The 18,826-nt window shown below is 42.1% G+C and overlaps 1 protein-coding gene and 1 non-coding gene across 14 annotated transcripts in view; both read right to left on the bottom strand.

The window, feature by feature from the left end:
• LOC1278540 (homeobox protein extradenticle) overlaps nucleotides 1–18,826 on the bottom strand; it is a 51,615-nt gene that overhangs the window by 3,141 nt on the left and 29,648 nt on the right. For 7 of the 13 annotated variants that reach the window (XM_061651070.1, XM_061651069.1, XM_061651072.1 and 4 more), the window contains 4 exons: nucleotides 7,490–7,787; nucleotides 628–741; nucleotides 302–482; nucleotides 126–236 (listed from right to left, as the gene is read on the bottom strand). In XM_061651070.1, the coding sequence (XP_061507054.1) occupies nucleotides 126–236; nucleotides 302–482; nucleotides 628–741; nucleotides 7,490–7,742 (659 nt within the window). In that variant the 5' untranslated portion in view covers nucleotides 7,743–7,787. Of the gene's footprint in view, nucleotides 1–125; nucleotides 237–301; nucleotides 483–588; nucleotides 742–7,489; nucleotides 7,788–18,826 lie in introns of all 13 variants that reach the window. The other 6 variants (XM_061651065.1, XM_061651068.1, XM_061651064.1 and 3 more) reach the window with 1 other exon arrangement.
• Trnap-agg (transfer RNA proline (anticodon AGG)) lies at nucleotides 934–1,005 on the bottom strand. The gene has a single exon. It is a non-coding gene; the product is annotated as a tRNA-Pro (tRNA).

An 18,826-nucleotide genomic window follows, 5' to 3' on the forward strand; every position in this document is an offset into this window, starting at 1 on the left:
CATTTATTCGCGATGCCGGCTATCATGTCTTGACCTCTGAAATGTTCCATTGCAGGGAACTCCATCCTTCACCCACACTCATCCATAATTATTCACACATGATTGACCTGATCGAATAAACTTACCGCAAGATCATAACGGCTTCACAGGTGGATTGTTTGAGCTGCATTTGGATGGAGCTGAATTTGCGATGAATGATTTGTACCATACGTTCAATTTCTTTCGGAGTAATGGGCCTGTAACGATAAATTATGGCCAGATAAGTTATCTAAAATCATCTCTCATCATCTTTTTAAATTACCTTGTACGGCTTTGCTCTCTTAGTAAGTTCATTACATGCGTGGTAAACTCGCTACAAGCTTGTTCATATTTTTCAAGCTCCTGGTGATAAATCTGGCGAATTTGGGCTAATTTTGCACGATAGTCTGAATGCTCGATCGCATTGTCTTGTCCACCAGTTAGATCAGATTGTGACAAAAAATCTAAAAATTTGTACGTAAAGAGATATTTTGAATAGAAAAAGAAAAGGGAAAAAGAAAAAAAAAACATCAATTAATAACAACCGTCTATTTTGTAAATTTGGCTTACCGTTGGCAGCGGCCATTGCTGCCGCGGCACTATCCGCACCTGCACCACCGCCTTTTTCTGGACCAGCGACTCCTTCCGCAATCAACATGTTGTCCAATCGCATCAACTGCGGATCTGGAGGTTCTTCTTCTTGGGTGTTTCGCAGCGATAGAACTAGAAATTGAAAATTTCAAAACATAAAGTTCGTTAGAGTAGTGCAGACATGTTTTAAATACGCTATCTAAAATAAAATAACACCAAAGAATTTTCACAAACTTAGGAACAAATCTTTTTTTTCTGATAAAACTTTTTTCTTTTTTTTTTCTTTTGACAAAACAATCACTGTCGGCCAAGGCCTCAAGTGGTGGGCTCGTCCGGGATTTTAACCCGGGACCTCTCGCACCCTAAGCGAAAATCATACTCCTAGACCAACGAGCCCGTTCTGTCGGCCAAGGCCTTCCTATACCACTATACCACGTAGCTTGGCTTTCAGTGACTTACATATTACGCATAGCAGGATAATCAGTCCTACGCTAGGGGGCACGGTCCATTCGAGGCTTGAACCCATGACGAGCATGTTGTTAACTCGTACGAGTTGACGACTGAATCACGAGACCGACTAATTATTTTTAACAAACTGTTTTTGGTACACATAATTCATTTATATACCGCATGATCACGGCACTCGAACGGTTGTTGAATACAACAGAATGCTTCGAATCGAACGGCCCAACAGTATTCTGAAATTCTTAACGAATATTTCTATAACCATCTAAGTAACCCTTATCCGTCAGAAGAGGCTAAGGAAGAACTAGCAAGAAAATGTGGTATTACGGTATGTTTTAATAAAGATACAGTATAACATATATTATAAATTGCACAATAATACTAACAATAGGCCTATTATTTTACTCGAATGACATTCGATTCTGTCGGAAGCACTCGAGTCCAGCGGGAGAAAAATTGGTATCGTTTTCACCATTCGAATCGATGAAGGTTTCGTCGACATTTTTGTTCTAGCATCTGTGTGTTTGACAGTTGGTCGAAGCAACCGGCGGTCGGAGTGAGTGTAAACAAACGGATTCAGCACTTCTTTCAAATCATTTTTTTCTATAATTTTGTTGGAAATGGGGTAAACATGAGTGATGAGAGTGTTGATAAACTTATGTAGTGGCTTAAATTATTTGGGATTTTAAATTTTCGCGTTTCCTACAGCTTGAGCTGTGTGCAGAAAATCTCTTGAATGCACCTTCCTGTTCGAGCAATACGATACCGATTTTTACTTCGTCGACTCGAATCTGCCAATGAGTTACTCGAAACGGAACGTCGCTAGCAAAACGATACGAAAATGAACATAATGAACGTGCGAGTGAATCTTCTCGAATGCCGAACGCAATATAATAGGCCTGATTGTCCGTACTCGCTAGTGTAATTTCGATTTTCATTAGCGCATCTGACGGCGGCTGACCGAAGCATTTTGCCAAACAATTTGGAGCCGCTTCAGAAAATATGTTATTTTAAAATATTTTGTTATTTATGGTTTTTACTTAAACTGGACTGGAAAAGGTTTGAAATTGATAGATACATATGTTGTGCAAGTATTTCAGCCTATTTGCATAAAAAAATGGTAGAGAACTACTTAAATTCGAGATCCGGCACAACCAATCCCTGGATGACCAAAACAAGCTTCCATCAACCTCCGCCAGATGCGCTACTGAAAATCGAAATTACACTAGCGAGTACGGACAGTGTCCCCCGACCTTAATACAGATCGGTTGTGGCGCCAATGACTATTTAAACAAACTTGGCGGTAAATGCAATTTGACGCGGCAAATTGTATCCCATACTGTACAATGAAAGACAAGAAAATTGTATCACAATCGATTGCAGGCGATTAATAACTTGCAAAGCAGAAGGTAGAATAGATTTGATTGTTGATTTAAAGAGTATCTGTAAAAAAATATCGTAGTTAAGCAGAGCGTCCTGTCAACGTGTCATTGGAAGTGGCGTGCGCAATAAAAAGAGTACGAATAAGTGACTACACAATCTCCAAACAGAACGTCCAACTATGTGAATATTTTATAAAGCATTATGTTATGCGAAGCTACATATTTTCATTTTTTGTATTATTACTATCGTTTCGTACGACTGATTGAGTTGGAAGGTTGTGTGTGAAACTGTTACAAATTGTTTGTAAAAATTTAGTATGTTGTACTCTTTTTTCAAACGTTCGCAAACAAAAATCAGTGGCGCAAACAGTAGACGGACACAGTGGAGGCCAGGGGCCTTGTCGTTTCAAGAACTCGGTGGATGATAAGTCTAGTTTATATTACAGTGTAGTGGAGTGCAGAGTAGTTCCGTCAGGGGTCCCGTACTCTAGCAGGGCTATTAGGTTGTTTCTGTGAATTAACGACGATGAGGTTCCGTGACCGAGGAACCCTAAACATCTTTGTCCCCACCGGCAGCAAAAAAAATGAATAAATAGTCAGTTCCATGGATCAAAAAAGCCGACTGCGATGATTCTAGCTCAAACAATTCCCCCCTCTCCCTTATTGTATCCCTCGCTCACAACGTACAAGAAATCTTAACCTATAACTGATGAAAAATAATGAGCGCAGAATGTAAAGGCTTTGTATGAATTTTGTGCATAACGGTGCTACGCAAGATGATAATTTTGCAGATGAGTACGCTCATCATGAGTTGAAACTCCTTGAGGCCAGTACTACCCATACATAGGACTGACTATCCTGTCAAGTCAATGATAGCCACACCCATTAGTGGTATAGCATAAGGGAGAAATGCATCACATAATGTTCAACTTACGAGTTGACGATTGTATCACGGAAGTGCTACAATATTATAGGACAGTGCTCTCCAACCTTTTTAGGATCGCGGGCTTCGAAAATACATTTGCCACGGCCCACATTTAATAGAGGAGTTACATTGTATAGACTTAGTTAAAAGTTTTTAATAAAAAAAATGTTACGATTTGAGCGTGATAAGCGATTCTTTAAAAAAAATCTATTTTTTTTGCGGAACACTTCTGTTACCGCCAAGTACCACAAGTGGACCGCGAACCACAGGTTGGAGACCACTGCTACAGAGAACAAATTACCGCAGGAGATGATCAAATCAATACCAAAGGCTAACATAAACACCACAATACGCAATTAAAGTTGTTAACCTAGAACAGGGGCCTCCAAACTTTTCAGCTCGCGGGCCGCAATGCTTAAAAAATAACTATGTTGAGGGCCATTTGACGCTACCTTTAACTGATGAGTGATCGTTTAAATCTCGTTTTTATAAAAAAAATACTAGCTATACTTGTACAGCTTCGTGTTACTAAAGCTTGATTTTTGTCTAAGAAAAGTAAAAACTACAATTTTATTTGAAACAGTCAAAATAACGTAATATTTATTTTAACTCTGGCAAAGTCATCGTGGGCCGCATTATAAGCTCTTGAGGGCTGCATGCGGCCCGCGGGCCGTAGTTTGGAGACCCCTGACCTAGAACAACAACTCGACATTTTATTCTACCCGTTCATGCGCAGCCAGATCAACGATTCGTTCTTTATGTTAAGATCCATACATTGTTTATCATATTTTGAATTTATTTTAAAATGAATTAAATAAGTTATAAGAAATAAATTAAATAAATTAAATAGTTATAAGAAAATCCTAATTAAATAAATTAGGCTACTGTCGAATGTATCGCAACATCACAAGAAACTAAAACAAGAAACCTACGACATTAATCATATTATTAAATGTGTCTAATTTCGAATTTTCGATTCTGCCTTACTCGACCACATGATCGTCATGGGTTCAATCCCATTATGGACCATGGCCCAATACTTAGGACTTAGGACTGACAATCCTGCTACGGGTGAAATCATAAAGTCACTGAAAGCCAAGTCGCAGTAGTGGTAAAGGCAGGCCTTGACCGACAGCGGTTGTTGTGCCAAAGAAGAAGATGTGTGAGTATCAAATAAGGATAATACATCCTTGTGAATGTTGTCCAAAGCAGCAGAAACACGGCAATCAAATTCACTTAACAGTTCTGATTTTAGATCCATCAGTGTAACAGATAACTCTTCTAATAAAGTACCTTTCCCACGGTGGCGCAAATCCATGCAGCTAGGACATACAGGCCTATTATATTGCGTTCGGCATTCGAAAAGATTCACTCGCACGTTCATTATGTTCCTTTTCGTATCGTTTTGCTAGCGACGTTCCGCTTCGAGTAACTCATCGGCAGATTCGAGTCGACGAAGTAAAAATCGGTACCGTATTGCTCGAACAGGAAGGTGCATTCGAGAGATTTTCTGCACACAGCTCAAGCTGTCGGAAACGCGCAAATTTTACCTCACAAATAATTTAAGCCACTGTCTATGCGTGTAATTAAGTTTAACATAAGTTTTTCAACATTCTCATCACTCATATTTACCCATTTCCAACAAAATTATGGAAAAAAATGATTTGAAAGAAGTGCTGAATCCGTTTGTTTACACTCACTCCGACCGCCGGTTGCTTCGACCAACTGTCAAACACACAGATGCTAGAACAAAAATGTCGACGAAACCTTCATCGATTCGAATGGTGAAAACGATACCAATTTTTCTCCCGCTGGTCTCGAGTGCTTCCGACGGAATCGAAAGTCATTCGAGTAAAATAATAGGCCTGATAACCAGAGTAAATGGGAATCAATCCGCTTCAACTCCAGGAATAGCAGCTTCATAAATATCCAGGCACGTGAGATGGTATGAACCGGAGCTGGTTTCGTGTTATAGTCGTTAACTCGTACGACGTAACAACACATGACCGTCATGGGTTCAAGCACCATATGGATCGTGCCGCCATACGTAGGACTGACTATCCTGCTATGGGTAATCCATAAGTGAGGTGATCCATAAGTCACTGAAAGCCAACCCCACAAGTGGTACAGGCAGGCCTTAACCGACAACGGTTGTTGAACCAAAGCAGAAGATGGTACAGTAACCATCACATTTATATGCATCGGTGTCGTTTACAGGAGAAGAACAGGATGGACACACTGCCGACATGGTTGATAGCACACTAATACAGGCTCACTTGACCCGACGATAATCTATATATATATAAAAATCTCGTGTCACGGTGTTTGTCGCGAGCAAACTCCGAAACGGGTGGATCATTTTCAACGAAACTTTGCACACACCTTATGGTGGTATGAGAATAGGTTTTAAGACTCACATCATTTTCAGAAGTTGCACTAAACTAAATTTATTAGCAATTTTCTAACTCCCATACAAAGGACATCATTGTTGTTGTTGTATACAGCACTTTGACAGTCGGTGTGAAGCGCGGTTTACACTCGGTGTAAGGTGCGGTTTACACTCGCTGTGAAATGCCTAGCGGTTTACGATGCTGTCACAAATATCCATAATGACAAAACAGAGATGGAGTACTTTAGTTTGGGAATAATGAATTAAAAAATACATGCTATTTCGCTTTGTCCTGTTTGCTGTTTGATGTTCCAAAACGAACAAATATGCTTGCTTTAATAATTGTAACATAAACATGTTTGGTTACTGATGTTAAACTCGCAAGTGTAAACAACATTTTTCGTTATGGTGTTTTTTTTTTCGGTCTGCCCGGCTGCGGTCTTACCCGAGGTCAAACGATGTCTGTTTGCGGTTTGGACTTACGAACATCGTGTTTTTCGCATGGACAATTATATGTGGCATGTTCTCGCGTGGGTAAACCTTCCAATCTATACATACTAGCTAAAGACAGATTAACCAAAAATATCGTCCATTCATTAGCGCTTCGAGATTTGCATTAGAGATTCATAGTAGTTATATGTGTGTGACAAGTATGTAATTATTTGCATGTAAATAAATCAATCTACGTAATTCTACACTGTTTTACTGTTCCAAATTATGTTCTTAAACATATTATTTGAGTAATTAACGACAATAACATCAATGAAAACAAATAAAATGAATAAAAAATTAAATGTGAATTTAAACACCTATATTTGCAACTTAACGGACTGGCAGACGAAGGCGCGAGACCGTGAGCGGTTTCTGACACTCCTGAAGCAGGCCAAGACCGCAAAGCGGTTGTAGTGCCGGATAAGTAATTTGTAAACTTCAAATACTTAATCGGCAACTAATAAAATGTGGGGTAAAACTAGGTTTACCGGGCCAGCTAGTCAGCAATAAAATCGGTAAGCAGCGACGACTAATGAACGGATGCAGACTCAAAATACACAGGACACCAACAGTCATGAGATATCGTCAGAGGTGCAGAGCACCACGGTCTATAATCCGGCTGAAGTGCAAAATATTTTGGCTGCGCACAACGTAGAAACAGTGATCCGATCACAACGTTAACATACAGAGCAAACGAAACACAATTGAAACACAACCATACCAATAGTACCAATGCTTTATGATATGATTCTTCACTATCAGCTGTTCATTTAATCAAAAAAAAACATTCGAAAAAAAAGAAACCTAGATATAATCGATGCGATCGTTCGTTCGATAAAATGTACTATTATATGATATCGATTCACGCTTCTTTTTAATTTTATGATTAACGTTAGTAGAGATTATCATGACGTAAATCATTAGATCAAGTTGACATTTCACCAATGGCACAGATAAAAGCCCACGTCGTCAATTTAATGCTATTGATAAAAAAAAATCTAGATCACCAGTCTAATCCTATTTTAATATCAATTCGATCGGAGTTGAGAAAATGAACTCCAAAGAACTTTTTTTCCAAACTAATCAACACAAAAAAAATCATTAACATCTCGAAATCACGATTTTTATAATAATTTTATATTAAAAATCTTCTCACAGTGTTATGCATAATAATGTAATATAACATTGTTCTGTAGCATTCCCACAAGAATATTTTAAGTAACATACCTGTTTTTTCCTTGATTTCGCACAACACAGCAAACAAAACTGGTTTCATCCTGTGGCAGTTAAGTGTGTGCTTGCGAGCTTGAGCCTCATCCAGGGATTGGTCAGTAATGTTCATGATTTGCTGCAAAATTTCGCCAATATCTTGTTTCCTAGGATCGTTGTCCACTCCTGCTTGACCATCGTTGGTCGGCATGCCATAATTTGGTGGCATTAAGCCACCGTGGCCTCCCATCATTCGATTCGGATCTTCCATTGAGATGATAATTGTGGTAGAGATAGTTCAATTCACAGTTCCTGTCTGAAAAAAAGATAAATGCGGATACAAAATACATTTACTAAAATACACATTTTTTTCATTCATAAGCTAAAAGTTACTGTCTTGTCGATGTTAGGTTATATGGTTCTATGATTATATATTATAATGATACCCGTATAAATTTGACCGTTATTTTTCTCATATGCAGGGACAGCCACTGTAGGGAGGGCCGACTTGCAAAATACTACCTCATTATATTGGTACAGAATGTTGGATTTCCTATATTCCTAAATTGAGTGATAGAATTATTATCGTCTTTCAGATAATAAAAAAATGGGTGATTGATAGCATCTAATATGTCACAGTACAGGTAAGCACAATAATTTTCATTAAGTATAAATATTTTAATACAGTAATTTTTACTTAATTTCTTTTCAAAAATGTATTTTTCTTTATTTTCTTTTTGTATACGCTTTTTTTTTAATTTTTAGAGTGGCACCGTGGTACAGTCCTCAGCTAGCACGACTTAACAGTATGTCCGCCGGGGGTTCAATGAACCGTTCCCCCGTAACAAGGACTGACTATCCAGTTTAGTGTTGGCCGTTCCAGTCCGAACCTAGTAAAAAAGTTCCGTTCTTTATGTAGGCCGTTTCGTTCCGATCCTTTATATAAAATCGTTCCGTTCCGTTCATTCCGTTCTTTCCGTTCATTCCGTTCCGTTCATTCCGTTCCGTTCCGTTCCGTTCCGTTCCGTTCCGTTCATTCCGTTCTTTCCGTTCATTCCGTTCCGTTCATTCCGTTCCGTTCCGTTCATTCCGTTCATTCCGTTCCGTTCCGTTCACTTCGTTCTTTCCATTCATTCCGTTCCGTTCAATTCGTTCTTTCCGTTCACTCCGTTCCGTTCCGGTCTTTGCCGCTTCAATATTGTTAGCAAGGCGCTATCGTTCGTGCGTTCCGTTCTTTGAAAAAACCGGCTTTGTTCGGCTGTTGCTTGCTGCATGCAAGATAACTGTTCACTCTTTCTCGCATACAGTATGTGTTGCCTGTGCACTCTCCCATGCTCACAGAAATATTCATCGCACTTCGTCGCGTATCGTTTATAAAAATCGTGATAAGCGAAACCAAAAATGGTGTTGCATTTGGTATTATGGTGCAATTTGTAATATCTATTCTACTTTTTGTTATAATTTAGCTTGTCTTAACTAGACAAATAACTATTATAAAATTTAAATTTGTACTCATATGGCAGAACGGGTTGGTAAAGATGTATTATAATATGCGAGTATGAACAACGAAAAATAAAATGTATTTATTTTTTATGCCACGATATCCACTTGATCTTGGCACTCGGCATGATTCCAATATTTGGCCATTCGATTCGAAGCATTCTGTTCCATTCGACAATCGTTTGAGTGCCGTGATCTTGTAAACGATTTGTGTGAAAAAACTATTTGTTTTAAATAGTAAGTGAAATTCAAATAATTAGTCAATCTCGTGATACAATCGTCAACTCGTAGCACTCAATAACATCGGCATGGGTAAAAGCCTCGAATGGATCGTGCCCCTACGCTGGGATGATTATCCAGCTATGGGCATTTAATAAGTTACTGATAGCCAAGCGTATTAGTGGTACAGGAAGGCTTTGACCGAAAATGGTTGTCGCATCTAAAAAGTTTAAAAAATGCTAGATAATAAATGCATGTTTTATATTAGCACAGCTGGTACAGCTTACTGGGCATAGGTTGAAACAACCCATCTAGATTTGGTGTGAGATATGATTTCAGATTGAAGAAACGCCTTTTCATATCCAGATAGAAAGGACTTTATGGTAGTCAGATGCATTTTAAAAAGGATCCTTTCAAATATTCCTTCAAGATTCAAAAGAATTTACAGTTATCGATATCGGACCGGTCGATCAGACGACGAGCCGTTGAAGTCAGATTCTTGTCTCGACGCCATCCGAAGAAACCTCTGATTTCACCAAGGAACCAGAAAAAGATTCTTTTTTGCTCAATCTCATATTGGCTGGGAAATGGAAAAATGCCGGACGGTTCTGTTCAATAATGAGTCGAAGTTCAACATTTTCGGAAGCGACGGGTCATGTACGTTGACCGACTGGAAAACGCTTAGATTCACGGTACTGCCAGATGACAGTGAAACATAGTGGTGGAGGTAATGTAATCGTATGGGATTGTTTTTCTGCGAGCGGCCTTAGTCCAATTCAACGAATCGATGGAATCATGGACCGTTTCATGTACAACAACGTCCTGAAAGATGTTATGCTGCCTCGTGCTGCATTTAATATGCCATTGAAAAGGATATTCTATTAAGATAACAACCCTAACCACACTGCCAAAGTGGTCAAAAAGTAGTTTAAGGAAAACCAAATAGTGGTAATGGACTGACCACCCCTATCTACAGATCTGAACCCTATCAAGAACCTGTGGGAAATCTTAGTGCGTGCTTGCGTTCGCGCTTTCGTGGGTGCGTGCTTGCGTTCGCGCTTTCGTGGGTGCGTGCTTGCGTTCGCGCTTTCGCGGGTGCCTGCCCGCGTACACGCGTACGTGCATGTGTGCGTGTGTGTGTGTGCGTGCGTGCGTGCGTGCGTGCGTGCGTGCGTGCGTGCGTGCGTGCGTGCGTGCGTGCGTGCGTGCGTGCGTGCGTGAGTGCGTGCGTGCGTGCGTGCGTGCTCGCGTGCTCGCGTGCGTGCGTGCTCGCGTGCGTGCGTGCGTGCGTGCGTGCGTGCGTGCTCGTGTGCGTGCGTGCGTGCATGCGTGCGTGCATGCGTGCTCGCGAGCGCGCGCGCGTGTGTGTGAGTGTGTGTGTGTGTGTGTGTGTGTGTGTGTGTGTGTGTGTGTGTGTGTGTGTGTGTGTGTGTGTGTGTGTGTGTGTGTGTGTGTGTGTGTGTGTGTGTGTGTGTGTGTGTGTGTGTGTGTGTGTGTGTGTGTGTGTGTGTGTGTGTGACAGCTTGTTGGCTTGAAGGCGTTATCATGACGCCGATTGACCGGCAATGCCTTGGAATGGCCCGACAGACAAAGAGAGCGAAATTTACAGGCGAGGGGCATGTAGAAACAGGGGGAAGGGGTTCGGTCGATTTTGTATTGGCCGCCATAGTCGAGCGGAAGCGATTTTTTTCGGAATTGAGAGTGAGCGCGCGCAGCGCTCTCTCGCATGCCTTCAAATTACACGGGGCGCTCTCGCGATACAAAACAGCTGATCAGCTGATACCCCTCCCTCCCGTTTTTTCCTCTCGCGCTGCGCTGGATGCGCGGATCAGCTGTTCTTGCTCTCTCGCGTTGCGCTGAACACCCCCTCCCCCTCGTTTCTTTCGTTGCGCGTTGTGCGCTGTGCGCTTTCGTTCACTTAGATTTGCTGCGTAATAAAATCGCATGCATCGAAATAAATTTAAACACATCAAACTCGTTTGATATTTTAACACTTTATTGAAACTTAAGGCATAGTTCCACACATCGCTAACCACAATGTTGAATACTGTAAAAAAAGCATTGAACTAAAGCAGCATAATTTACATATTCATGTTGAATTATGAAAGATTAACGCTGCTTTATTTCAATGCGCACAACACTTCAACACTTGAAAATGCGACCGAGGCCGTAATAATGTGAATTGAAATAAATAACACTTCAACACTTCACTTCAAATTACATCAGCCGGGACTTAGGCTAAAACGCGCGCGGCCTCACACTGCGAAGGCTTGAACTGTACTGACGATTTTGTGTGGTAGCAAGAAAGGGAACGCACGAGGAACACTCGCTGCACTAGTGCGAGCGAGACACCGACACCAGCAAGCCGCTGCAAGAAAACCAAACTGAGCGCGCTGGCTGAAAGTGAACGCACACATTCACACATGTGTGATTGTGTGAGTACAAAAACTGTGTAGAAAGCAAAACACGCTCTCGCCGCCGCGTAATTCCGCGTATTTTCAACCGTCTCCCCCTGCTTCTACATGCCCCTCGCCTGAAAGACGCACACTTTTACATTCTCATTGCTAGTAGGGGGGTTTGGATCGGTAGGTTCATGTGTTGGTCGATTGCATTCCGTTGATATGTCGCGCCACAGCGGGACACCCGACAGCAACAAAGTCATGACAAACTCTTCCCCGGGTGTGGACTGTTGTGCTAAGTTCTTCTTCTTAATATTATTATTATCATTATTGTCATGACGGCCTACGCGACCGTGCAGGCCTTTTCAGGACTTGAGTACCACGTAGCCGGATAGTCAACCCTTGCTACGGCGGACGGTTCATACGCGGTTAGAACCCACAACAGGCATGCAGATATGAGGAATGACGGCGGTGCCGCGGGACCGCTCCTATCCAGCGGTTAACTTGCATACTGCCACATTGTCTCCTTCCCGATGCATACGCTGCAGGCAGGAGGAAGGATGCACCTCCACAACAAAAAAAACATCGTCATGAACCAGCGGCGGATCTAACGGTAGACGGACTAGGCGGTCGCCGAAGATCGCTAGTCTGTAGTATGCCGTATGTCTACATACAAGTGGACAGAGTATTAGCGACAAGGGCCGCCGGAACGATGGTCGTTGGGGCCCTGTCGCTGGAGAACCTTCTGCACCCCCCGCCGGCAATTTAAGTATAATGTTCAATGCATGCCAGTACCCCCTTCTCCCGGTCATCAGCTACTATTTACAGGGGCCTCAACTCGTCTTTCCGCCTAGGGCGCCCCCGATTCCCCAACTCCGCCTCTGTCATGAACACCTTCCTTCGACACACGCACACTCACACCCTTGCGCAGACGGCTCAGCATATCTGTGTAATCTACACCATACGAAAGCAAAAAAGCTTAGTGTAACAAAGTTATGCTTAACACGTTAAGTTCGATGGCAGGCCCCAGGGACTGCCAGTAAACTTTCCAATATGCCGGTTTCACAATCAGCTTGCGTTCTAGATACCGGCGGAATGAAAAGTTGATGAAAATCAGTGCCGGGCTGAATGTGTTAATGCGAATTAGGGTTCTGCGCGTTGCACAGCAAACCCTCTATCGTGCGCTAGCGATTCCGTAGTCATTTTTACATTGCAGCAATTGAACTTATTGCGCTTTTTTGGTTTGATTTGTGAAAATGCAACTTCATCGCCGCAATGTTTGTTAACGGCTTTTTTGAGCACCACAGCTACTCATGAGCATTGACCACACGCGAGAAAGCGCTATGATGGGAAAAAGCACGGACGACGGCTGACAGCGATAGACCGTCGGACTAGTGATGGGTAAAATTGGCAAAAATCCGGAGTCGACTCCGATCCGATTCCAATAATAAGGGAATCGACTCCGGAAGGTAGGTCCGCACTTCAATATCCGGAGTCGTTCGGAATCGTCCGGAGTCGCCCGGAGTCGCCCGGAGTCGGAGTCATCCGGAGTCATCCGGAGTCATCCGGAGTCGTGGGTGCGCTCCATACAGCACATCACTACGTCTGACGCAACGCATCCAAACCTTCGACAGCGCGCTCAGGCGAGGGGTATGAGGCGGAGCCAGGGACGAGAAGCTCGACGAGCTGCTTGACAAACTTGCCGTTGGAGGGAAAAAGCAGGCATGATAAAATTCTCCGAACGGCATGATTTCTTCCGTCGCTTTACGCAGCGGGGACGGAATCGAATGTCATTCGAGTAAAATAATAGGCATGTATGCCTCGCCGAAACAAGGCCGAAATTGAAAATAACGAAATACTACGAAATACTAAAACCAAATTGAATTTGACATACAACACGCGAAGTTGCACTTGTTTTGTCTAAGTAGAAATCATTGAGTTTTTTTCATTAATTTTTTTGTATGATTAATAATATTTTTGTTTTAATGAACACGAAATATGCTGTTTCTACAAATTCAAAAACATTTGTAACACGATTCACTTTCTATAAACCTTCAATAAGGGTATATTTATTGAGATTTAATGGTTGCACTTGTTTTGTCCAATACTGTAACATTCCACGGAACGACTGATGACGAATCTTTCCCCCTTCATCGTCAAAAAAAGATCGCAAACCTTTTTGCGTTTTCATATCACGATTCTTTTGTGGATTCTAAAATGGAAATTTACACATCTACATTTGTGTTTGCCGAACCAAATTTACTCATCGGTTTTCCGTTGCCATCAAGGTGTTATAAATGACAAGGTGTTGTTCAGAGCAAAATGACATTTCTCGACTTGACATATCTCTTCCGGGGGCTCCGGTATAAAAATCGGGGAGGGCTGGTGCGGGGTAATGAAATTTGTATGCAGAGAGTGACAGTTGTCCCCCACAATGTCGCCCAGCAAAAGCGATAAAAATCAACCTTCTAAATACATTATCCTTGGTTGCCATAGGAAACCGTAACGAAAAACTTTGACAACTATTGTGGTCCAACCTGACTACGCAGTTCTGGCTACCTGAGAGCTCCACACACCGACAGCAGTCGAGCTAGGCTAAGTTAACCTTTAAGTTGGCAACCGGATACCCGGGTATTATTTTCAACTTCGAACCGCTATAAGTTTTGATTCATTGCTTTTATTGACCTATAATTTTCCGTAGCCTCCCAACTTTTAATTTAGGATTTTTTGGTGCATAAGTTGTAATTTTAAACAGCCTGTAAGTATTTTATTTTGAATTTTTTTTAACTTTACCTCGTAAGTTGGCAACCAGCATACCCGGGTATTCCATACATTTTGTATGGAGAATGACGTTTCTCTTCTTCCTCTTTTCGTTTTGTGCTTATTTTCGAGTCTAATTCAAGCGATTCCAAATTTCAATTTGACCGTTAGTTTTATAATAAAATGAAAAAAACTTTATGAATAAATCAAATAGAAGATAATATATGGTCGGCATTACTTGCTTACAGCATTAAAATATAGAAAGCATTGTTTACCTATGAAAATCGTTAATTTTTTGCATAAAAACGTGTGGAATACCCGGGAATGCCGGTTGCCAACTTACGTGTGTAAATCTGGTTGCCAACTCTACGGTTAAACGGGCCCGTCATAGCATTAGAAATAGTAAATAAGTTTTTATAATAATTTGTGTCGATGCATATGAGTCTTGGTCGTTATTGTTTGTATTGTTTTAACCCCTGTTTATCCAACGCAAAAGTGGCGAAGAGGTTTTAAAGTGTTGTATGCTACATTTTAACTTGCAAATTCGTGTGTTAGAACGTACCCGCCATCCCGTTGATTTTTTCCCTGTTCGTCGATACACTTTATTACAGTGTTGTCATACGCGCCGCAATTTCCGTGATAAAATTGCACCATCATGGAAAAGTCACAGGATGAATAGCCTGGGAGGAGATCCACCAGCAGATGAACAACGGTGTTTATCCGAATTGTGTGGAATGGTTTTGCATCCGTTTTTCATTAGCAGCCTGCCACACCCTCACAAGTAAATTCATTATCACAAAATGTGTCAAACTCGCCAACACTCACCCCAACAACATCAGCAGCATCATCAGAAGGGTCAATTATGCTACAAACGTTGAAACCAATGCCAAATGGCCCACCAAATGGCCGAGCAGCAACAAATTATGGCTTAACAAATTATGGGAATTATGGCCAATACGCTTCCCGCTGCCCGTACTGCTTCTGTGTACTATCAAAATGTACGGGGACTGCGCACGAAAGTCGATCAGTTTCGGCTATCGGTGTTGGCTAACTTCGATATAATTGTGCTTACAAAAACCAGGCTAGACCCTAGTCTACCTTCGACTTAAGTGTTGATAGCTTCCGAGTCTACCGCTGCGATCGTAACGTTGGCAACAGTACATGCTCTCGTGGCGGTGGTGTTGATTGCAGGCTGCACTGGCAATCGTTCCGATTGATGCCATGACCCCCAGTTTACCGCTAATCGACGAGTCTTCGGTTTTAAAGCGATCTTCCGCGACTAGGTAAGGTTGGGGATCTATCCTTGTTCCAGTGCATAAAAAAGGGGACAAATCTAGTGCCCGTAACTACCGCGGCATCATGTCGCTTTGCGCCTGCGCTAAGGTTTTCGAGCTGCTAGTATACGAGCCACTTCTCGCCGCTGCTTCGAATTATATCAGCCCAGCACAACACCGATTTATCCCCAAGCGATCATCCATCACCAACCTGCTTGAGTTTGTCAGCCTCTGCCACAGGACAATCGATGCCGGCGCACATATTGACACGGTCTATACGGACATCAACGCTGCCTTCGACAGCATTCCACACGCCTTGTTTCTCGCGAAGCTTCAGACGCTTGGACTGCCCGTGCAGCTGCTGGTCTGGATGCACTCCTACCTTGCTGGTCGCTCATATTGCGTGAAAATGGGACCCCATACGTCGCCCGTATTGCTGCTTCATCGGGGGTGCCAGAATGGAGCAACCTTGGACCGCTGTTGTTCGTCATTTATATTTATATAAATGACGTAACTCGGATGCTTCCTCCGCATGGCCACCTACTATACGCGGACGAATCGAAGCTGTTCCTGCCGATCCGCGACCGGTCACATCAAATCCGCCTTCAAGTCACCCTTAGTGCTTTCCAGGCCTTACGCTCTAAGAGTGATCTTGAATTATGCGTTGAGAAATATGTTGTTGTTAAGTTTGCGAAAAAGCGGTGCACCTTAGTGTACAACTAGGCGTTAGATGGATCTACTATCGAGCGCAAAAGATGTGTCAGTGACCTTGGAGTGCTCCTTGACGAGAAGAGAAGTGCGTGAAGTTGAGCTTCCACGACCAGCTAGAGCATGTTGTCGCTAAGGGAAACCAATTGATCGGTTTACTAAAATAAATTGCGCGTAACATCACTGACCCAGTCTGCATCTAGACGCTGTACTGTGCTTTGGTACGGTCAGGTCAGTACTGGAGTACGCTTCGGTAGTTTGGTGGCCAACAGCTGCTCGCCCTCTGGCCCGTCTGGAGTCGGTCCAGAGCAGATTCACGAGGTTCGCTTTGCGCTTCTGGAGCGTCCAAGTAGATTATGATGGGCGCTGTGCGCTGCTAGGCCTTGAGTCACTGAAGCAACGCAATTACAACGCACAGAGATTGTTTGTTGCAGGACTACTTGACAACCGCGTGCAGATACTACTTTCTGGGCTGAATTTTTACGTCCCATCGCGATCCCTCCGTTCCAGGTTGATGCTTAACGTAGAGGGTCGCCGAAGACGTTTTGGCGACTCTGATCCCTTTTTACGTATGTGTCGTGCATTTAATGTCGTTTGTTATCGCCACCATCTGACATGTCGCGCGCCGCGTTTATGAACTGTATTCGTGCCGTGCGGCCTACTGTATTTTAATTTATTTTTACGGCTTTTAAGTTCATTAATATTTGTATATCTTATTTGTAACCCCGCTTCGAGAGGGCTTCAAAAGACCCGTTGAATTTAAAAAACAAATATCAAAAATATCAAACTTTGGCAGCAATATTAGCAACCGGCACCTCAACAGCAGCAGCCAAATGACAAATAATTTGGAGCAGATTATGGATATTTCAGCAAACAACAATACCGAATTCAGGTTCGATGCCGAGTCGGGGGTAATGTTTGATGCATGGTATTCGCGATACGAGGACCTATTCGCGAACGATGCCTCTCGTCTTGATGACAGGGCAAAAACTTGGCTGCTAGTGCATAAACTGGGAACAGCAGAGCATGAGCGCTTCATGAAATTTATCCTGCCCAGTTTGCAATTTTCAAAAGCTATAACTTCTTTTTTGACATGCTGAATACCTGTTAATCAAACGTTACAAATGTTTGCAAATAGCAAAGTCTGATGGTGAAGACATCCTTGCATACGCTTAATAGAGCCTGTGAAAATTTCGAGCTGGCGGCATGTATGAGTAAGAATCAATTTAAGTGCCTGATATTTTCCTGCGGTTTGAAGGATGAGGAAGATGCAGAGATGTGAACCAGGCTGTTGGCTGAAATAGAAAGAAAAAATGATCTAACACTCGAACAACTCGCGGCTGAGTGCCAACGAATTGCCAGTCTAAAGGATAGTAATACGATTGCATTAGGGAATGTCGAGCAGGTGTTAGCGATTCGAAGAGGAACCCAAAATATTGCATCACGTCACGATCAGTACCATCAGAACCGTATCACAGGTCACAAAACGCATTACAAAAGCTGCCCTCATTCTCATGTTGGTTATGTGGAGACGCGTGGTCACGCGATTGTTCGTACAGAACGCATAAATGCTAAAATTGTCATCGTGAAGGTTATTGCAAGAGGGCTATATTCATCAGAAAAAATATCGGATTTTTTATCGTAGGCCTTATGTGACTAATTTCGAAACCGTTAATTCTTGCAGTATTCGGCCAAATATGTACATCTAAAGATAAATGTGTTGGGCCGGTCTGGTGGTACAGTAGTCAACTCGAACGACTTAACTACATGCCCGTCATGGGTTCAAGCTCCGAATAGACCGTACCCCCATACGTAGGACTATATTACTATATATATATACAGTAATATTTTGTATATTTTATACACATTTTCGAAGCTGATGATTTTTTTTTTATTGGAAATAGATCACAAAGCATTTTCAAAACGTTACATACCTCTCTATTCTTGTTGTTGTTATTCTTGCTAATTATGTCTCTTTTATTCTTAATTTCTTTTTTGTTTTAAATATTTTCTTCTTATCCGCTGCTTATTTTCCTTTCACTATGGATTTCCATTCTGTTACATCCTTTTCTATTTCCCCTTAGTTTAGTTAAGTTACAGTTAGTTTAGTACCAATAGGGCTAACTAGGTTTTAAGCAATTATATGTTCAACCCCAGAGGCAAACATATTGAAATTAATAAATGAAATGAAATACCTCTAATTTCAATTCACTTGAAGCATTTAAAGCAAAATTTATTCACAAAGTTACATCGAAAACAACACTCGTTGCAAATCCAAATATCCAAATTTATCAGCGCAAAACCTCGCGGATTTCTCCCCATGCGTGGTACGTTATTTTAAAACTGAGCGCCAAGTGAGGGCCTTCTGACAACCACTGCTAACGAATATCGTCGTTCGAAGCCGGTAATCGTCCCGACTGTCGAAGAGACTTCGACGAAAAGGCGAAAAAAGTTCTTGCCCTCACAACCTAAAAAAGTTCTTACCTCACAGCTTA

The sequence above is a fragment of the Anopheles gambiae genome, chromosome 2 (genome assembly GCF_943734735.2).
Source record: "Anopheles gambiae chromosome 2, idAnoGambNW_F1_1, whole genome shotgun sequence".
NCBI lineage: Eukaryota > Metazoa > Arthropoda > Insecta > Diptera > Culicidae > Anopheles > Anopheles gambiae.